This window comes from Denticeps clupeoides, chromosome 1, assembly GCF_900700375.1.
Source record: "Denticeps clupeoides chromosome 1, fDenClu1.1, whole genome shotgun sequence".
NCBI lineage: Eukaryota > Metazoa > Chordata > Actinopteri > Clupeiformes > Denticipitidae > Denticeps > Denticeps clupeoides.
Window position 1 is genome coordinate 41,088,345 of NC_041707.1, and position 22,960 is coordinate 41,111,304.

The 22,960-nt window shown below is 44.8% G+C and overlaps 1 protein-coding gene across 1 annotated transcript; it reads left to right on the forward strand.

Moving 5' to 3' along the window:
- Positions 1–12,840, forward strand: LOC114793027 (zinc finger protein 883-like). Its single transcript, XM_028984623.1, has 4 exons — positions 1–113; positions 3,138–3,309; positions 5,217–5,905; positions 11,798–12,840. Exons 1-4 carry the CDS (start codon positions 111–113, stop codon positions 12,686–12,688), a joined length of 1,755 nt encoding a protein of 584 aa, XP_028840456.1. The 5' UTR covers positions 1–110; the 3' UTR covers positions 12,689–12,840.
- Positions 12,841–22,960: the final 10,120 nt, after the last annotated feature.

Consider the following 22,960-nt stretch of genomic DNA (forward strand, 5'->3'; position numbering starts at 1 on the left):
CCGGGCATCCAGCCCACCAGATTGACTGGGACGGAGGACCGCGTCGGTTCAACTTTCTCCGGGGGCTTCTGTGGACATTTGGACGCCGGTAAAGTAGACTCAGTCGTTTGATGGTAAGTTGTCCGGAGGATCCACAGAACCGTAGTTGTTGTTGGTGTTGAGAGCGGAGTAGCTTTAACGTTGCTCAGTAGCAAACTTTTCTGTTGTCTGCAGCGGAGTAGCTTAGCATTGCGCTAGCCGAGAAGGAAGGTACGGCGGAGAGGAGGGCTGGAGCGTTAATGGGACTTTACAATTCACAAAGAATATAGAGAAGTTCTGCGTGTAGAAGTTCCAGCTGCGGTCTCCATCATGCCAGACCGTACCGTGTAAACAGAAAGTACACGATATCTCAACTTCACTGTGTACTTTCTCTAAAACCGCAGCATGTGTTCATATACTGATGTGGGTGTGTGTGTTCTGCTCGGCAGCAGGTTGAAAAATAACAGCGTTCATTGTTGCCTGGTAACATGAAGCCGGAAGATTTTTACGAAATGAAAATGAATCGCTTCAGTAAATCGATTCGATTAATCAGTCACGTGGCAGTCAGTACAGGAAACAGGATTCTACTTCCTGTTGTCTGGTTAGTCAGTACAGGAAACGGGGTTCTACTCCCTGTTGTCTGGCTCGTCAGTACAGGAAATGAGGTTCTACTTCCTGTTGTCTGATTCGTCAGTACAGGAAACGGTGTTCTACTTCCTGTTGTCTGATTCGTCAGTACAGGAAACGGTGTTCTACTTCCTGTTGTCTGATTCGTCAGTACAGGAAACAGGCTTCTACTGTAAGGTTGTTCATCCTACTTATCGAAACGTCCTACGCCCATTAACACATGCAGCCATCACACAGTTTTGGTTGGAATAGTTAGTAAGTACAGCACCAAATACTTGTAATGTTCTTATCAGAACATACTTGTGGTTAAAGAGTCATAATTAATATTCAAACAGGTAAAACACTGGAGGTAGGACAATCTGATGGGTGTACTTGTGGTTTATGGACAGTATAATAGTATAATTATTATATAAACTGGTTGCACATCGCATTTATACAGCTAGCAGGAACATGCATTATAAAAGGTAGGACAATCTGACAGAACACCTGTAACCCTATTTAGACTGCACATGCTGTTAGGCTGTGGTTTAGGCCTGAACATGGTGTCCTGAAAAGATTATTCGAATGATTCGATTACAAAACATGTTCGAGGAAAATTCTTTGCCTCCAGGCTTTGTTTTAATTTGTCACCAAAGTCCAGCTATTATCGTATCACGCCCGCAGAGCTACGCGCCACCGGTATCATTGTTCTACGCAGACTGTTTTAACCGACGCGCATTTCAAAGATTTAAGGAGGCGTGATTTATTGGCGGAACATTAAGATACTAGTGTGCGTAAAAGGCATAAAAAATGTCTGAAATTTTAAGTGGACAACGTAGTGCGGTGTATACACTGTAAAACGGACCCTGCTTACCATAATAGTACTTCATCAAAACTACAGCACCTTAACCGAAAATATCCTCACGTAAACCATATTTCTCCAAGCGGACTGGGAGCTTCTACAAGGTATCATATTTTTATGATTGCTAACTAACATTAGCACTTCTTAGAACGTACATGTTTTATAATTATTTCTGTTATGAGTGGATAGTAACGAGGCATGATAATGCATGAGATCTCACTCATGTAATTCATTCCTCCCTCAGTCCCGCGTGCCAAACACACACACACTGATAGGTTATATCTCAAAACACGGCTTCCCCATATACATAACGTAGTAATAATAAATGCAACAGATGGACAAATCTATATTCATTAGCATATAGATTTACTTTTGGGCGAGTTTATAGCATTTTGTTGTACATCACAGCGGCGCAGGCTTGCACACACATGCACTAAGACATTCTCTCTCTCTTTATTTTGCACATAACATTCCACCTACCTACCTGAACTGGATACAACTGGAAACTGAACTGTATTGTTTACGTTGGATTATTAGTAATACTAATATTGTTTATTTATAGAGGGTGGGCCATTAATATGGATCCACCTTAATAAAATGGGAATGGTTGGTGATATTAACGTCCTGTTTGTGGCACATTAGTATATGTGAGGGGGCAAACTTTTCAAGATGGGTGGTGACCATAGTGGCCATTTTGAAGTCGGTCATCTTGGATCCAACTTTTTCAATAGGAAGAGGGTCATGTGACACATCAAATTTATTGGTAATTTCACAAGAAAAACTATGGTGTGCTGGTTTTAACGTAACTTTATTTAAAAGTTATTTACAAGTTTCTGACCACTTATAAAATGTGTTCAATGTCACCAACCATTCCCGTTTTATTAAGGTGTATCCATATAAATGGCCCTCCCTGTATTTTCTTTTTACTATTTTCCCTCTATTTTCAGATGGGCGATAGCAGGGGGTACAAATAGGCTAACCTATATTTCATAGTTTTTTTTCATGTATATCATTAATGTTTCACAGAAAGATTAAATTATTAGTTCTGGAGCCAGTTACCCAAAGGTTTTAAGCTTTGATCTAATAAAAGTATTGAGTTTGAAGAAGAAAAAAAAATTTTTTATGAGGAATAACAGCCAATTGCTTGCTCATTTTAAGAGGATTTTCATGTTGCACAACACACTATTGATTGATTTGCTTAAAAAAAAAGCAAAAGTGTGATTTATCCGATTAATCAATGGAAAAAAAAAAGACAGAATACTCTATTCCAAAAGCCCTAGTGGCCATATTTCACACATGTGCAAATCAAATCGGGTAGCAACAAGTTAGCTTTTTTTTTTTTCTACACACTGCTGTTCCTGTTGATTTGTTGAAAAGTATTTTATAGCTTTTAGCTTCTGTTTTTGAGATTTAAGGATCGATTATTTTCATGTGTTCAGAATTAAAATGATCTTCTAAATAACAATTCAGAATGGTTTCTGCTGCCTTTCACTTTTAGTGCTCACACTGTGTCTATATTTGTTGAGCCTTTTCGAACTCTGACCCACAATCGTATTTAAATATGAAAAGTCGGAGTAAATTACGTCCAACTTCCAACCACCCTAATTGTTGCTGTTGGTGAGTAAGTGAAACGTCTCCCACTTTGTCCCAGGTTCCCAGGATGTATCCCAGTCTGTCTCTGTCGTCCACTGAGACCAGGACTGTGGTCCAGAACAACACACACGTTCCACTGAAGATGTTATCAGTTGTTCTTACACGACTGGAACACGATAAAACTCTGGAACCAACAGGAAGTGACGAGAAGAACGTCTCCATCTCTTCTGGTGAGTGATTAACATGTGGCCCTGTCACCATAGTTGAAGTTGACTTTTATTTCAGCTTTATTGACATTACATAGTGAAACCAAATAAAGTTTCTCCAGAACCTGGTGCTACATGTAACATTTGAACAATTAAACAAAGTTACGTACTGACATAAAGTGCACATGTGTGACACAGACAATATGGGCCACATAAAGTCCAAACAGGTAGTGCAAGATTAGCATTTAACTAAAACATGTAGACAACAACGAGACAGTCAGCGCTAAACTAGTGAAATGAGTAATAAACGTGCAAATATTGCTGTGCAAAATGGAACGGTGCAATGATAGATAATATTATTCAATATAAAATGGTCCATTACTAGTTATTACTAAATTTACATTGTCACAGCAGGAAGTGGACAGTACAAGATAAGACAATAGCACAGACACTGTCAACTGTATAATATATAAGTTCACTGTACAAATATGAGTTGTAATATGGGTTGTAAAAGTATATACATAAAAAATATATTTGTAACATTTTACATATGTACAGAGTGGGTAGATATACATATATTGCATTTAAGAGAAGTGGAGATGATTTACTGGATGTGTGTTCATGTGGTCAGCTGTTGTAGAGCCTGACAGCGATTGGCAGGTAAGACCTTCTGAATCTTTCCGTCCCCCATCGTGGGTGCTGCAGAAGGGCCACTGAAGGAGCTGCTCATTGCTGTTAGGGTCTCCGGCATGGGGTGGGAGATGTCCATCATTCTCCTGTCACTCACCACCTCCACTAGGTCCAGAGGGCATCCTAGATCAGAGATGGCCCTCTGGGTCAACCTGGTCAGTCTCTTCCTGTGCCCAGCAGAGATGCTACGTTCCCAGCAGAATACACCATAAAAGATGGCTGAGGCCACCACAGAGTCATAAAAGTGGCAGTTACAGACTGCTCTGCCCTTTCCTGTCGAGGGCATCAGAGTTGTGAGACCAGTTTATTGCCTGGTCAGTTCTCTTTACTGCTTGTCGTCCCCATTTGTGATGAGGCCAGCTATTACAGAGTCATCAGAGAACTTCTGTAGGAAGCAGTTGGTGAAGTCTGCAGTGTACATGGTGAAGAGGAACTGTGCCAGAAACGTTCCCTGTAGGGCTCCCTTACTGCAGACCCGTCTTTGGGACACATACTACTGAGTTTTCACATATTGTGGTCTGTTGGTCAGTTAGTCCAGGAACCAAGTTGTGAGGTGATGATTCACTCCCGTGTGTTCCAGCTTGTCCCTCAGGATTGTGGGAAGGAAGGCGTTGGAAGGCACTGGAGAAATGAAAGAACATGATTCTCACAGTGCTCCCAGCAGTCTCCAGGTGAGAGAGGGAACGATATACAAGGTGAATGATGGCATCATCCACTCCAGTGCCAGGCTGGTTGACAGACTGAAGTGGGTCCAGTGATGAACTCACCGAAGCTGAGCCTGGACCAGCCGCTCCATGGTCAGGTGGCATGTCAGAGCCACCGGCCTGTAGCTGTTGAGGTCCTGAGGTCCTTGTCCCCCAAAATGTGGGTTATAATTTGTCTGTGATCGCACAATAGCGCAAGTGCACTCTTACAAGTCTCGTTGAAGCTTTTATTCTTCAAATATTTGAATGTTGACAAAGATTAAATAGAATTCTACTGAAACTATATTTTTTGAGCAGGATTTAAAAACAAATTACTGAACACATGTAATATTAAATATGATATTTTCCCTCAATGAGATAACCAGAGCAGTTTAATAGGAAAACATATTGTTGGTGGCTTCCCCTGATCCATTTGTCTTGTTTTACATTTTTCCTCTTTTGGCCAGTATTAAGAGATTATTTAGTTGAATAACATATTCTTTTAGGAAACGTGCTTTGTGTGTATCTGTATGAACGTGTTTTTACCTTTTACTACAGCTGGAACCAAAGTAGTCAAGAGAAGAATGAGGAAGAATGCAGAGACTTTCCAATGCAAACAAGAGTCTAACAAGAGTTTTATACGAGTAGAAAAACTTCAGTCGCACCAGAAGATACATACTGGAGAGAAGAACTACCAGTGTGTGGAGTGTGGAAAGGGTTTTTCATGTAAAGGATCCCTTAAAGTCCACCAGATGATACATACTGGAGAAAAGCCCTACCAGTGTGTAGAGTGTGGGAAGAGTTTTTCACGAGCATCACGCCTTAAAATACACCAGATGATACATACTGGAGAGAAGCCCTACCAGTGTGTAGAGTGTGGAAAGAGTTTTACAGAAGCATCAACCTTCAAAAAACACCAGAGGACACATACTGGAGAGAAGCCCTACCAGTGTGTAGAGTGTGGGAAGAGATTTTCACAAGCATCATACCTTCAACTCCACCAGAGGATACATACTGGAGAGAAGCCCTACCAGTGTGTAGAGTGTGGGAAGAATTTTTCACAAGCATCAACCCTTAAAATACACCAGAGGATACATACTGGAGAGAAGCCCTACCAGTGTGTAGAGTGTGGGAAGAGATTTTCACATGCAGCAAACCTTCAGTCCCACCAGAGGACACATACTGGAGAGAAGCCCTACCAATGTGTAGAGTGTGGGAAGAATTTTTCACAAGCATCAAACCTTACAGTCCACCAGAGGATACATACTGGAGAGAAGCCCTACCAGTGTGTAGAGTGTGGGAAAATTTTTTTACTAGCATCACACCTTAAAGTCCACCAGAGGACACATACTAGAGAGAAGCCCTACCAGTGTGTAGAGTGAGGGTAGAGTTTTTCACATGCTGTGTGTGTGTGTGTGTGTGTGTGTGTGTGTGTGTATATATATATATATTCCACACCTACAAATTTTAAATGAAAAAAGAAACTGCATATAAATAAGCTGCACTGCTCTATAAGACGCAGGTGTCCCGGGTGAAACATGAGATATTATCATAGGCTGATCTGATTAAGTGCGAGTGTAACAATTTCGAGTTCTGGCGGTGTTCCGTGTGTCCAGGTGCTTTTCCATTTCCTGGATATCGAACAGAGCTAATACTTTTCATTCAAGTTCAGCTATTTTTTTCTGCTGAGATCGGAACAACTCCAACACGTCCACATTGTTGGGGAGTAACGGAATACATGTAATGGCGTCTCGTTGAAGCTTTTATTCTTCAAATATTTGAATGTTGACAAAGATTAAATAGAATTCTACTGAAACTATATTTTTTGAGCAGGATTTAAAAACAAATTACTGAACACATGTAATATTAAATATGATATTTTCCCTCAATGAGATAACCAGAGCAGTTTAATAGGAAAACATATTGTTGGTGGCTTCCCCTGATCCATTTGTCTTGTTTTACATTTTTCCTCTTTTGGCCAGTATTAAGAGATTATCTAGTTGAATAACATATTATTTTAGGAAACGTGCTTTGTGTGTATCTGTATGAACGTGTTTTTACCTTTTACTACAGCTGGAACAAAAGTAGTCAAGAGAAGAATGAGGAAGAATGCATTGAGTCTAACAAGAGTTTTATACGAGTAGAAAAACTTCAGTCGCACCAGAAGATACATACTGGAGAGAAGCCCTACCAGTGTGTGGAGTGTGGGAAGAGTTTTTCACAAAGATCAGACCTTAAAAAACACCAGAGGATACATACTGGAGAGAAGCCCTACCAGTGTGTAGAGTGTGGGAAGAGTTTTTCACAAGCAATAACCCTTCAAGTCCACCAGAGGAGACATACTGGTAGGGCTTCTCCAGTGTGCAAGGTGTGGGAAGTCAAGTCAAAGTCAAAGTCAGCTTTATTGTCAATTCTGCCACATGTACAGGACATGCAGAGAATTGAAATTTTGTTACTCTCAGACCCATACAAGTAACATTAAATACAAACAGTAGCATAAAATACAAAGGTATAAATACAATTTTAAAAACACTATACAAATAAGGGCACATGGTGGAGAGTGCAAACCACATAAACAATGTGAACAATGTAGTGCAACAGAGCTTGTAAGTGTAAAAGTGACAAAGTGACAAGTGAGTTAGTTCACAGACCAAAGCTGCACAGAGTGACTGGTGCATGGTCAGTTTGTGTGTGTTAGGGTTCAGAAAGTTTGTGGAGCTGAAGAGGGGAGTGAGGGGAGTGGGGGCAGAGCTGGGAGGGAGTTGAGCTTCCTGACAGCCTGATGGGTGAAGCTTCAGTCTGCTGGTCCTGGCCTGGAGACTCCGCAGTCTCCTCCCTGATGGCAGCAGGCTGAAGAAGGTTTGCATTGGGTGGGTGGGATCGGCTGCTATGCAGAGGGCTTTTTTGGTGAGACGTGTACTGTAGATGTCTTGGAGGGAGGGGAGAGGGACACCGATGATTCTCTCAGCTGCTCTGACTGTGCGTTGGAGAGTTTTTTGGCAGGATGCATTGCAGGCTCCAAACCACACAGTGATGCAGCTAGACAGGATGCTCTCGATGGTTCCTCGGTAGAATGTGTACATGATTGGTGCTCTTGCTCTTCTTAGTTTGCGGAGGAAGTAGAGACACTGTGCTGTCTGTGCTTTCTTGGCTAGTGCAGTGGTGTTATTTGTCCAGGAGAGATCCTCAGTGATGTGCACACCCAGGAACTTGGTGCTGCTCACTCTCTCCACAGATGCACTGTTGATGGTCAGAGGAGCATGCTGAGTGTTTCCTCTCCTGAAGTCAACAACAATCTCTTTCGTCTTCTCCACATTCAGAGAGAGATTGTTGTCTCCGGGGTTGTCTCCAAGAGGTTGGAGCAGTGTGACGGAGTGCAGTCATGGGTCAGCAGAAGGAAGAGAAAGGGGCTCAGCACAAACCCCTGAGGAGCCCCCGTGTTTAGAACGATGGTGCTGGATGTGCTACTGCCAACCTGTACTGTTTGAGGTCTTCCTGTGAGGAGGTCCAACAGCCAGTTACACAGTGAGGTGTTGAGCCCCAGCTGGATCAGTTTTTGTGTGAGCTGTTGTGGGATTATAGTGTTAAATGCTGAACTGAAGTCTATGAACAGCATTCGGACATATGAGTCTTTTTTGTCCAGATGTGTGAGTGCTGAGTGGAGTGCAGTGGAGACGGCATCATCGGTCGAGCGGTTGGGCCGATATGCAAACTGGAAGGGGTCCAGTGAGGGGGGGAGGGCAGACTTAATGTGCTTCATGACTAGCCGTTCAAAGCACTTCATGAGGATGGGGGTAAGTGCAACTGGACGGTAGTCATTAAAGCAGGAAGGAGATGACTTTTTTTTTTGGCACCGAACATCAGCCCTTAACAAACACAGCACGATCCATACTGGAGAGAAGCCCTACCAGTGTGTAGAGTGAGGAAGTTTTTTTTTTTTTTTTCTTAGCCTTGTCTTTTAAAGTATCATAAATTCCAGACTATAGAGCACATTTCACATATACAGTGTGTTTGTGTGTGTGTGTGTGTGTGTATATATATATCTGGGTGTTTGTTTAATTGTAGAATGTTTCTGGTTATGTCAAATATGTTTCTGTATTTTTGTTTGTTCAATTTATGGTTATTGTAAAACATTATGTGGGTTCTAAAACTTTCACCCCCCAAAAATTGTTTGGATGCAGCCGTGCCCTTGGGTTAGTGGGTTGGAGACCCGGTTTAGTTCTCTTGGACACATGGCGTGAGTTGTGAGAGGTGCGTGGGGTTTGTGTGCAAAAAGTTATTTCTTTCATTTTAATTTATGTACATATTCGGAATATTTTGCATGTGTGTTATTTTGTGAATATTTTTTTTATGTTCTTTTAATACTGTATATTGTAGAGAGAGGTGCAGAAAGACGCAATGTTCTGACGCGACCTTGCTTTTTGTACAGAATACACTTTGCACAGAAAATCTCTTGGGTGTCAGCCCATCATTTGTGGTTCAAGAAACGAAATCAAAAAGTTACACAACGCAGAAGAAGAAGCGCTACACTATGATGACTTTCACCTTGATATTTTAGCGCGGATGTATATCTAGCCGAATTGCACTCTAGGGGGCAAGAACGAGTCTTCAAACTGTGAAATTACCACATCAAACGTGACGTGGTAACATGGATGCAGCTATTTAACTGAATAAACAGTTGGTAAACACAAGTACATCTTATTGAACATAATTTATTTTCATCACCAATTATCATAGTAGAACAGCTTTCTCAAGCTGATTGTGATGCATTTTATAGTTTATATTTACTGAGGAAATTGAATACATGGGACATGCACAAATTTCAGAGAAATGGTGGTTTAAACAGATTTTAATAATAACTTATTTTTGTTAGAGCAATAGAAAACCCCTAACATATAATAAAATAGCTTTGTTATAAAGATGTGCTAAATAAAAGCCAGTTCAACGCGAATCACCCTGATAATAATATTAAAGTCCTTCATGAGAAACGAATCATTTTGGTGAACCGGACGAATCGAGTCACTGAAGCGATTCGTCTCGCCTCTTCCGGGACGCCATGTTGTTTTTTTATTTCCATTTTTACTCGTTCCTGCTCTGAAAGGTAAGACGAACAAACAGCGAAACCCGAAGTATTAAAATAATGAAATATTACAATAATATATTCGTCTGCCGGGTTTTAACCGTTTTGTTGAAGGTGCCTCGCTTTTTGTGGGCTTGTTAGCCGTCTGCTAGCTGCTATCTTCACCAGCTTCTCTCTTCACCAGCTGCTATCTTCACCAGCTGCTATCTTCACGTCCGTATTTATTCTGCCGACGTCGCTGCAGCTTGTAAGATGTGTTGGAAGTGTGGAAATGCGCAGGATTTGTTATTTTACTGTCGCCGGTTCAAGGACCCCGAATCCTCGGTGTTCGGCAATGGTTTCTCCCTGTTCCACCAACACAACTTCCATTCTGCTTTATTGTCTTCTAGTTCGCCCGTGTAACGTTTTAAACGTGATACATAGTGCTTTAATACTGTTTTTTAATTATTGTGATAAATACATATCACAGACGTGACTCGGCACCACAAACGTACACAAGGTAATTTTTTTACTCCAGCATACGTAAAACTGCACAAGTATTTGCCTTCAAATGTACTACCGAAAGTTGAATCAACTAATTTTAGGTGAACAGACCGCTGAAGTTGAGCTTTATTGTCATTTCAGCTACATGCATGCTCCACAGTCCATAGTGAGACGTTTTAAAAACGTTTAAACAACGTTACACCCTGTGCAACACAGGCAGCACTGAACCAGTGAAATAATATAATACATGTGCATAATGGAACGGTGCATTAATAGATAATATTACATTCAGTAGCCAAATGTACAGTGATGTGACACACGGTGAAACGTGTCCTCTGTATTTAACCGTCACCCTTGGTGAGCAGTGGGCACCATGACATGCGTGTGTGGGGACCTCAGTGGCACCTCGGCGGGTCGGGATTCGAACCGGCAACCTTCTCGCCAGGCCACCACCGCCCCGGCAAGTGATGCTCACCATGACACAATAACTTCACTTTCACTTTCAGAATGTACAGAAACTGAAAGTGATAATCAGCACGACACATTAAAAGCTACGGTTAAATAAACGGTTTGAGAACCAGGACAAGTCATATTTACTACGACACTACGGCCCGGATCCCAGATTTATACCCAGATTTCGCAAAGTGTGACGTCCCTTTGGTGGCCGAGAGGCGGGTTGATCCACGTGTCGACATGCAGGTATCAATACCGCTGTGCCAGTATGGATCCAATACCAATGTCAACTAGTTATTGATGGTATCGATGTTCAGGATCGATCTGCAGGTCCCTACACTTCAGTGATTAAAGGGCGGAGTTCGGGTGATGTGAGGGGGCGGGGCTTGCAGTGTTTGTGGGTCTGGTGTTTACCTGTTGAATGTGACGCTTTGTTTATTTTTATGATAGTCAGATTTTAAGAGTCTAGTAGCAGCTAAAAATATTTCTAAATTAGACGTAAATACATTAGATGGCAAACAATAACCTACTGATAATGCACTGTTAATATGGCTTAAATGATTCCACACTGCTGCACCGAACATGTGAGGAGCTCCATGAGCACGACGCTACGTTTTAAAATCCATTCTTTATGGAGTACATAACTCCACATGTGTTCATTCATAGTTTTGATGCCTTCAGTGAGAATCTACCAACGTAAATGGTCATGAAGATAAAAAAAACACGTCCAAACTTGTGGCCTGTACTGTATATAAATGACTCGTAACACGCTAAGCATGTTTGTACAGTCATGGTGTCCAGCATCCGCCTCCACAGTTGGAATATCTTGACCATGGCCAATCAGAGGTGGGCCCTGCCTTTCACGGTTTAGAATACAACACAAATCTAATCCGTGTTTGTTGCGTAGAGAAAGTTGTGTCACTATGTAATAACGTGACATTAGCCATCACAAATATCCCTGTGTGGTTAATGCATGACAATATTTTAATGATTTAACTTTTTTTTTCTCCTTTTTTTTTTGTAGATGGAAGCAACATTATCAGAAGAAGACTCAAAAGCGAGTGAAGAGATGTTCCAGTGCAACAATTGTTGCAAGAATTTTAGAGAATTAGAAGACCTTCAGTTGCACCAGATGGTCCATACTGGAGAGAAGCCCTACAAGTGTGTAGAATGTGGGAAGAACTTCTCACAGGCAGCAAACCTTAAAGTGCATCAGAGGACACATTCTGGAGAGAAGCCCTACCAGTGTGTACAGTGTGGTAGGAGCTTCTCCCGAACATCACACCTTAAAACACACCAGAGGATACACACTGGAGAGAAGCCCTACCAGTGTGTAGAGTGCGGCAGGACTTTTGCACAAGCGTCAACCCTTAGAGGACACCAGAGGATACACGTTGGAGAGAAGCCGTACCAGTGCGCAGAGTGCGGGATGAGTTTTTCACAAGCAGCGAACCTTAAAAGACACCAGAGGCTTCATATGGGAGAGAAGCCCTACAAATGTGTGGACTGTGGGATGAACTTTTCACAAGAGTCACATCTTACTAGTCACCAGAGGATCCACACCGGAGAGAAGCCCTACCAGTGTGCGGAGTGTGGGAAGAGTTTTTCCCACGCGTCGTCCCTCAAAGGACACCAGTGGATCCATACTGGCGTGAAGCCCTACCAGTGTGTGGAGTGCGGCATGAGCTTCTCGCTATCATCCAATCTTAAAGCACACCAGTGGATTCACACCGGAGAGCGGCCCTACCAGTGTGCAGAGTGCGGGATGAGTTTTTCACAATCGTCCACCCTCAAAGGACACCAGAGGACACACACCGGAGAGAAGCCCTACCAGTGTGCGGAGTGCGAGAAGAGTTTCACCCAAGCATCAGCGCTTAGGAGGCACCAGAGGACGCATACTGGAGAGAAGCCCTACCAGTGTGCCCTGTGTAGGAAGAGCTTCTCGCAGGCCGCAAAGCTTAAAGAACATCAGAGAAGATACACCGGAAACTGTGCGGAAGGTGTCGACGTTTAGCCCTACAGCTCCATCTTCCAGCTGTTCTAGAAGCTTCTTATGTTCAGCATGAGCGTGACTTGGACCAGCGTTCGCGTGATGGTGTAAGAAGTAGCGCAGCACTTTTTATGCAGCACTGGAACGTGGAGTACTTGTGTAAATAACGGCTTTGTTGTAGTTCTAGCACTTTATTATTATTTTTTTTTTTACTTTTCTACCTGTGACTGGACAGGAATGACTGTAGCCGAGAAGCGATGTTTTATAGCGCAAAAAAAGCACTCGGATGTCAAGTTCCGACCAAAACAAGTAAACGTGGGCGTGTCCACGTTCTAAAACTCGAACCGCAGGAACGAATCCCAGCAGCACGTGACTGTTGGTTTTTAATCACGTCAAACGGACCGTAGGCGCCAAATGTTGTGTTGTTAAAGGTTGTAATGTCCCAGGCGGGACACAGGGTGGCGCACGCTACCGTTCGGGCGTAAAGGTGGCACTGTGTGTGTTTGAGCGCTAACACGAACGCTACGCCAACTACCCGGTGATATCTGCTATGCGCTGGGTTGGAGTAAATGGACAAGATTCGTTGAATTGTGTAGCATGTAACGGGACCAGAGACTTCAGCAGCGTTACGTGAAGCGTGTCGGCCGGGCCACGCCCTGCGTCCGGCCCCTCAGTAGTTCGGCAAGAGACCAAACTCCTTTAATGCGGAGCGTCGGGCGTTTCCGTCCCGTGTTATATTGAGGTTTAAACGTCGTTTCGTAGCCCGTGTGTAAATCTGCATGTACGTACGTCCTCTTCGTCCTGCTTCGTACGCTGTACATATCGACGTCACGTTGGTCGGGATAATCCTTAAATAAGTAATGTTCAGTCCCTCCCGGAATTTGTGAATGTTGTGATTAATTTCAGCCAATCAGGGCGAATTATTTGCGTTAATTTAATTTTTTTTTTTTTTTTTGCACATTCGTCGAATTCACCGCAACTTTGTTGCGTATTTGACCAGTCGCAGCACTTCCTGCACAACAATGGCGTCCGAGCGTCGCGTTCCGCGTCCCCTCTCCCATGTCCACCAGCTGGCGCAGAACACGGGACAATTTCACTGTGTACTTTCTCTAAAACCGCAGCATGTGTTCATGTACTGATGTGGGGGGTGAAAATGTCACCGTTCCGCCCACCTTCCCTGGTCAGACTGGTAAGGTTGATCCAATAAAATCCTACAGATGAAATGTCTCCTCCATTCGCTCATTTTTACAGCGCGTACGTCCAGCGTCTTCCCTGGAACCGACCGGCAAAGAAGCTCGGCTGAATGAAAGACATACTGGGCCAAACCGGCGGCCTGGCGGGTAAAGAAGTGGACCCGTAATGGATAGGTTGTGGGCTGGAGTCCCCGGTGCCCACCGCTCACCATGGGTGATGGTTAAAAGCAGACGACACGTTTCGTTGTGTCACCGTGTGCTGTGCTGCAGTGTTCCACGGTCACTTCACTTTCACTTTGCTGCTTCGGTTTTTATTCTGGAAATTTGCATATAGTCCAGAAATCAAATGTATCAACCCATGGAGGTCTGGATTTGGACTCAAACTCACAATTTAAAGAGGAAAAACACACTACATGCTGATGCAACTGTGATGGAACATCCTTAAAACAAGTCCAACTGAGGCTCGGTAGTGTGTGTGGCCTCCACGTGCCTGTAGGACCTCCCTACCACACCTGGACATGCTCCTGATGAGGTGGTGGACGTTCTCCTGAGGGATCTCCTCCTCTAGACCCGGACTAAAGCGTCCGCCAACTCCTGCACAGTCTGTGGTGGATGGTGGATGGAGCGAGATGTTCCAGGCGGGACGCTCCATCGCATCGATGCCTTCTTCTCGCAGGAACTGCATTAGGGGAGCAGAAAGCAGCTGAAAGAGCTTTAAACACCAGGATGAGCAGCACCAGAGCGGTCCTGTACTGCCTCTGGTAACAGGGCCTCGTAGGTGGAATCAGCCACTAGAGGTCACTCTAGCACCACCGTCCGGACCCTCGGCTCGCACCAGCAGCCGCTTTCTATAATGAATAAAAAATGTAAAAATAAAGTGAAGTGATTGATACACAGCGAAATTTGTCCTCTGCATTTAACCCGTCACCCTTGGTGACAGTGGGCAGCCATGACAGGCGCCCGGGGAGCAGTGCGTGGGGACAGGGTTTTTTCTCGGTAGCACCGCAGTGGCACCTTGGCGGATCGGGATTCGAACCGGCAACCTTCTGATTACAGGGCCTCTTCCTTAACCGCTAGGCCACCTCTGCCAGCCATAGCTTCATACAGGCTCAGTCGGCCTGCCAGTCTATTGTTGGTGTCGTACTAATTTATTCACGTAGGGCTAATCGGTCTCTGCGTGACAGGAAATAACGACCATTCATTTTTACCAATAAAATCCATTAAATAAGAAATTGCGGTTTCTGAATTTCTACTTGTCCTGTTCAGGATTAGGGCTGGTAGGGGGTCAAACTGGCTGGTTTAGGCTCGCAATATTTCAACCCATAAATATTATGTTAAATAATATATGTTTTTTACATAATTAATTATTTTTCTAATCTGATAAAATGTGGTTTGGCATTTAAATCTAAATTAAACACGTTATTCTTTCACAGTCAAATAATGTAATTCATGTGATTCTATTTAAGATTCATTTTTTTTGCCGTATGAACCGGGAGAGCACAAAGTCCCACGTTTAAACCCCGCCCACCGCCATCGTGTCCCCGAGCGAGACACTCCAGGCGGGGACTGTCCCTGTCACTACTGACTGCGTCACTCTGGACATTGGAAGATGGGAAAGGAGGTGCTGCTGAGGCCCTTCTTCGCTTCAACATTAGTGTAGGCCAAGCTCAAGGTTCTCAGTGCTTCTCCAAGTGTTCCAGCGCTTTGCCCCGACGTGCCAGCGTCCGGTGAATGGAGGACGTCTGGTGTCATCATGCCGTGACCATTCTGGTCCAGTTAAAAGTGGAGATCTGCGCCGGTGTTGCTTGGAGGGTCAGGATGCAGTGATGTGATTACGTCAGATCGTTGGTTTTCACGACTCCTCCAGATCTTCATTTATGGCAGGAGACACGTGTCTGGAGCAACACCTGGTTCTTCCGGATCACGCTTAGCAATCCAATTAAACCGTGATGCACGGCGCAATTAACACGCAACGCACACCAGGTCCGCATGCCGTAAATGTTGATCTCGGTTCATGATGTCATCATCGGCCATCATCCCTTCACGGTTATTACTTTACCAACCGCTGATGTATACGGCGCCCCGAGCTCTCGGCCCAGGCAGCAGAAGGCAGGGCCGGGGGGCGTGGCTGCGAGGCTCCTTAAGCTGGTTTGGTGAGGTAAAGTGGGTTTATCCCCGCAGCTTTGGGGAGTTTGGCTTATTTGGGTCAGGGAGCTTTACGACACAAACAATTAGCCCCGGCCCTCTCTCTCTGGACGCTAGCAGGAGGCCTCCTGCGGCTAGATTAGCCGCGGGGGCGGGGCCCCCGAGCGGGCGGGCCGGCCAGCTGGGGATCCCCTGTCAAAGTAAGGTTTTAGGTCAATTTCATGGGTCACGTCCTCGACATTCACTTGGCTCGACCAACACCGACTCCGATGCTAACGAGGACCGTAGGAACGTGTGTACGAACGCCCCGCTCGGCCTCCTCGTACGCTTTAATCGGCCGTCTTGAAGCTTGGTGTCTCCAATCGGGCCAGATGATTTCATCTCTGGAGTATAGAATGAACATTATTTCATCCATTTTTGTCTATTTAAAACGATTAAGAGCACATGCAACATATCATTCGATTCGTGGTGTCTTCAATATTCTGTAGATTTATTTCACGGAACCCCATTTTGAAGATGGAGGAGACTCGACGTCATTAATAGAACTCGTCCAGGCCGAGACGTCACCGCGCCGGAGTGGCTTGTGGTGTGCAGCGTTATAAAAGCGGCTTGGTACACCTGTCCTTTAAACACAGCCCGGTGACACAGTGATCCAGACACACAGAGAGAGAGAGAGAGAGACACCGGGATCAGCCTTTACTTTAAAATGTCCCAACGTCAGCTGGCGGAAAAGTGAGGCCTGATCTCAGCTCATCCCATCTGGAGCGATCGATCGATCGGCCTAATGCCTCGTCACCGCGATCACGTCCGGCCAGATGACACGGAGCGCCGCGCCGAGTTAAAGAGCGCCGCCCCCGGTCACCAAATGCCTCTTAACCTGGCTGGTGTGCTGCCGACACCACTAATCACCACCATCACCATCGTCATCCTCATCATATCGCCTTTACTTTCATTTCACCGTGTCAACAAATAAAGTTTGTGTGTTTTATGTCATGCCAAGCTGCTATACACACTCCACTGTATAATTACATATATTAATATACTACTGTATAGTAATTATTTAGATATATATATATTTACATGTACCACCTTCACCAGTTCTAAATATCTACACGACCAGTCAAAAGTTTAGACGGCCCTACTTTGCGTGGGTCCTGGAGACGAAGATGGAGCCATTTGGCAGAATCCAACAGAAGGAGCATATTTCGTATTTGTTGCATGAGGAGAAGTGGGTTTGATGAATCTGCTTTTTGCTCTTTTTCCTTTGAGATGCTCGTTAACACGAGCGAATGAACCTTTGGGACTGTTGGACGCCGTCCCCGCTGTCCAGCTTAAGGTGGTGGAGAGAAGACCAGAGCATGAAATGCTGCCATCACGGTAAAATCTCCCTGATTTGGAGAGACGTGAATATTTTGCCTCGTTTGCCATTTTTTAATTTATTATTAATATTTATTTACGTTTGGTTCTACAAGGCTAATAAACGAGTAGGTGCGTCCAAACTTTTGACTAGTGGTGAATTACAATTAATATCATTTAATGAAAAACAAGGAGAAAATGCTGCACCTGGCAACGCCGCTCTAGCTCTATACGGGAAAATGAGCGGATATTTTCCACTGTCTGCAGTACAGATTTATCGGGATAAATTTATTTATCGGGAACGCCGCTCGCCGCCGCCCGGACAAACACACTCACCGGAACAATTACAACTCTCGCTGTCTGATCTGGTGGCATTTAAATGCCAATCATCGTGGCCAGGCTTTACAGCTCAGCCCAATCAGAGCGCTTGTGCCTGCAGCGTATGGAATAAGCCCGTACGGGCCATTTTGGCCGCGACCAGGCCACAGGCGCGGTGACGTCCCCAACTCCCCAGTTTGTCATCTTTAACGCGCGATAACATGTGGGAAGTATGTAAGGGTGGTAGTGGCCTGGTGGGTAACACACTCGCCTATAAAGCAGAAGACCCAGGTTCGAACCCCACTTACTACCATCGTGTCCCTGAGCAAGACACTTAACCCTGAATGTCTCCAGGGTCACTACTGATTGTAAGGGAGTCTGGTAAATGCTGTAAATGTAAGGCGGTAGTAGCCTAGTGACCCCACCTACTACCATCGTGACCCTGAGCAGGACACTTAACCCTGGGGACTGTCCCTGTGGCTACTCTGGTAAATGGCGTAGCGTAAATGTAACAGGGGAGCAAGCTCCGAGCGGGACTCGTCTGTCCATCGCACGGAGGCCGGGCTTGCGCCAGCTCGGCAGGGACGCCCCGGGGTGTGTTGGCGCGGGTTTGTGTCCAGTCTGAGAGGATCGGGGCGGCTAAGCGACAGAAGAAGGACCTAATGGGTATTAAAGTATTGGTGAGAATAAGCTGTTGTCCTAAAGCCCCAGTCCTAAACAACTCCTGTAACACCTGTTATATCACTGAGTCCCTGCAGGCGGCCGTGAGAACCGTGTGTGTGTGTGTGTGTGTGTGTGATTGGCAGGCAACATCAGAGTTCGCTGGAACAGGAAGACGGATTTTTTTTATCCCATTTATCACCGCAGGATCCAGTTACATTCGTTAAAAATGCACGAGTGTTCGCATTTCGATTCCGCCACCAAAAAGTGGTTTTCGACTATTACTGTTGCTAAGCAACATGATTCGCTGTGCAGATATCAGACTTGTAGCCTGTGACAGAAGTTAAATATAAAAACCACGGTCACCTCACAGTGTCGTCACATTTACAGTAGCTCGTGGTAGGACATAAAGTCCCAGGTTCAAACCCCACTTACTACCGTCGTGTCCCTGAGCAAGACACTTAACCCTGAGTGTCTCCAGGGGGGGACTGTCCCTGTAACTACTGCCTGTAAGGCGCTCTGGATAAGGGCGTCTGGTAAATGCCAGAAACCTAAATGATACGATGACGCTTCAGTCCCAGTTTTGCACTGAAAAGGCTCATTAAAAAAAAAAAATTGTTATAAACCAAAAAATCACGAATAGTTTAAAAGAGCAAACAAAATTACTTTGCACAAAATTACTTTGCACAAAATCTTTGCGCTTTTCACTTTACTGCTTTTTTTTATGGTTCTTTTCTTTAAACATTGTCTTTCACTCATTTGCACACCTTCACCCTACCTGTTACACATATTTTATGTTAAAGACGTAAAAGTGTAATATTTGGTTATGTTTGCAATATTTGCATATTGGTTCATTGTTTACTTGCACCATTTGCGATTTCACTGCATATCACACCGTGTATGACAATGTATGTGACAAATAAAATTTGAATTTGAATAATTTGTAACAACTTTAATAATCCGTTACAGCGAATATCTCACCATTGCCGTGATGTAAATGAACCAGGCAGCCGGTATATTTACATGCTCAAATATGAGCCAGATTGCTTCAGTACTTTCCAGTGTACGGTTGGGTTTTAAGGCGTGGCGCTTCTGCTCGGCAACGCGCTGCTTTTTATTGCGCCGCCGTGCCGGATTAAAGTATAAAAGTTGTCGATTTTGTAAGTAATTCGATTTGATTTCGTTAAGCCGCTTTGTGGCCCTACGTCAGCTTGTCAGCTGCCCGGGCCGAGTGGCACTTGAAGTGCCGGCGTGCCGGCGTGTGCCATGCGGCGTCAGTCGCCCAATCAGAGTGTCAGAGGGCGGCGCCCCCGGGCACCAGCACACGCAAACAAACAAACAAACAAAGCTCCTTCTCCCAGGGTTCCCACGCCGCCGTCCACAGGCCGTCAAAAACCTTCTAGTCCCGGCCTCGGTGTCCCAAAACCCGGACAAACATTCTCATGTTCCGTTCTTACTTAAATGACCTCGTCTTTTAAAAAAAATCACTATTCACACACACACATGCAGTAGAGGCCAAAACCTTCTCGTCCAGCGTCTTTTCTTTATCTTCACGACCATTTACGTTGGTAGATTCTCACTGAAGGCATCAGAACTATGAATGAACACATGTGGAGTTCTGTACTTAACAAAAAAAGGTGAAATAAGTGAAAACATGTTTTATATTCTAGTTTCTTTGCTCTGATTACTGCTTTGAACACTCTTGGCATTCTCTCGATGAGCTTCAAGAGGTCGTCACCTGAAATGCTTCTCCAACAGTCTTGAAGGAGTTCCCAGAGGTGTTTAGCACTTGTTGGTCCAGCTCACCCCAAACCATCTGGATTGGGTTCAGGTCCGGTGACTGTGGAGGTCAGGTCTCCACTTTTTGTTAAGTACAGAACTCCACATGTGTTCATTCATAGTTCTGATGCCTCCAGTGAGAATCTACCAACGTAAATGGTCGTGAAGATAAAGAGAACGCGTTGAATGAGACGGTGTCCAGACTCTTGGCCTGTACTGTGTATGTATTAAATGTCCCTGCAGCACGGCGGGGGACCGTCTTATTCCCTCTCCCAATATTTGTTTGGCGTAAAGAGCCCTGGCCGGGTTTTGTCCCGCTCCGCCCCCCAAGAGGGAAGTGCAGCGGTCGTTTATTTGGTGAATGCCGCCGGCGGGCCGTCGCAGGAGGGGAGACGCCTGAGAGGATGCCATTTATTTACGTGCAAATGAGTCTGTAATTAGCCTCGCCTCATTTGCAGGGGGAATTAGTGTCTGTGTGTGTGTGTGTTGTTGTTGCCTTAAGCACACTTTTGTGCTCCTCTCTTGACCCTCTTGTCCTCTGCAATGCGCCGGGCCGGTGATAAGGAGATAATACTAATTAGTTCTCCTCCCAATTGCTTGTTAATTGTGTTGGTTTACGGGCCCGCGGTATTACACCCCCCCCGGCCACCCCCGCCCGCCTGGCCACTCCAAAAATCAACAGCCGAGGCCGACGATTTCAGCCTAATTAATTATGCCAAGTGTGTGTGTGTGTGTGTGTGTGTGTGGATACACATTCGGAAGGAAATGCCTGTTTACTGTCTCTTTAAATATTTGCCAGGAGGCCCGTGGGGTTTTTTTTTCTTCGTTGTTTTGACGAAGCGGTCGTTAATTACGGCGCCGATTGACATTTTTAACATTTTGTTTGTTATGTACGTGGAATACGTGTGTAAGACGTATTTTCCCATCCCGCACCTAAACTTCAGGAATCTGTCATTTAATTGTTTATTTCTGCAATAAAATAAAAGTGTCCCTACTCCTGACGTGTCCCCGCAGGACGTTAATGAAATCATATCACGTTTCATAGGATCTCCTGCTCACACACACACACACACACACACACACACCTCAGCTATACTGTCCTCTTATGATTCATCTTGTTCTAGCGGCTTGGGTGTGGTTAAGCAGATTTCGTCTCAGTCTGTTCTCAAAGTGTTAAACTGATTGGGGCAGAAGGCAGGAGTGTGTGTGTGTGTGTGTGTGTGTGAGTGTGTGTGTGAGTGTGAGCAAGAGATGATGTCTGAAACCAGCTTGAGTCAGATTAATGCTGTGTGATCTATGCTGAACTCACTTCTCTCTTTCTGCACGCATGCACATGTACACACTCACACACACACACACACACACACACTCGATCAAATTCGTACCGTAGGACCTTATTATTATTATTATTATTATTATTATTATTATTATTGATTTTGTTCGGTCCATATGTGCTCTAACGAGTTCTTTACACCAAATCAATATGGATTTATTCCACATTCGATTATAAAAGCTCCGACCTTAAATATCGACCCCTCACCTGACTGCGACCTCGCCGGGGCCGGCCAGCGTAATCCCGCCAGGCCCGGCCGCGGTTATTATATGGCGTATTCCAGATTGTGGGCGTGGCTGGGGTGGAGGTACCTGTGGACTGCGCCCCGTTTGTAAGACAGATGCTCGAGCTCAGTCGGATTAATAGGAACCTCGTCCCTCAGGAGCCCCATTAATGCCGGGCAGATTTGCATGGTGTAAGACCCTGACCCCGGCCAGCGCTTTTTTAACGTCTTGGCCCGGCGTGCCGAGGGATCCGGTGTCGCTCTGTCCAGATTAATTAAAAGAGCATTAGTTGGTCGGGGCTCTTAGCCGCTTTAGCTAACGCGCGTCTCAAAACGTCCTCTCGGTCAAAGGGAAGCTCGCATGTGACACCGATTTTCATGGCCTAAGAGCCGCGCCGGGGGGGTTAAAGGCAATCCTCATTAAAACCGGCACCGGCGTGCTGGACAGCCGGGCGGGGCTCTTCTTCTTTTTCTTCCTGGAAGTTTAAGTAACAAATGAATTAACGGAACGATCCGAAATAGCCGGATAAGGCCGGCGCGTCGCGGTGGAATTCCGAGTCGCCATGAGGCAGAGAACAGAAAACTGAATAACGCGACACGCACGAACATGGAGATCTTATTAACGGAATACGCTTTATACACACAGTACAGGCCAAACATCTGGACACCTTCTCATTCAACGTGTTTTCTTCTCACTGAAGGTCTTGAAGGAGTTCCCAGAGGTGTTTAGCACTTGTTGGTCCAGCTCACCCCAAACCATCTGGATTGGGTTCAGGTCCGGTGACTGTGGAGGTCAGGTCTCCACTTTTTGTTAAGTACAGAACTCCACATGTGTTCATTCATAGTTTTGATGCCTTCAGTGAGAATCTACCAACGTAAATGGTCATGAAGATAAAGAAAAATGAGAAGATGTCCAGACTTTTGGCCTATACGGTATAAAATATATAAATTGAACGTTTTTTACTTGAAAAACACACCTGCATTCATGCAATTTCTATTTCAAGTACAAATGACAGAATACTAACATATTCATTTTTCTTCCATTTATTCATATAATTGTGAATATTACTGAAAACCGATCAAGTTGTAAAAAAATTTTCCACGTCGGCCATGACACTTCAGCTTTTTTCTAACAAGCAGATCACACACACACACACATACACACACTCACTCACACACACACACATACACACACTCACTCACACACACACACACACACATACACACACTCACTCACACACATACACACACTCACTCACACACACACACACACACACTCACACACACAC

Coding starts and splice junctions, on each gene's coding strand:
- LOC114793027 (XM_028984623.1), top strand. Junction 3,310..5,216: donor GAACGTCTCCATCTCTTCTG/GTGAGTGATTAA, acceptor CTTTTACTACAG/CTGGAACCAAAGTAGTCAAG. Junction 5,906..11,797: donor CACAAGCATCAAACCTTACA/GTCCACCAGAGG, acceptor GAAGACCTTCAG/TTGCACCAGATGGTCCATAC.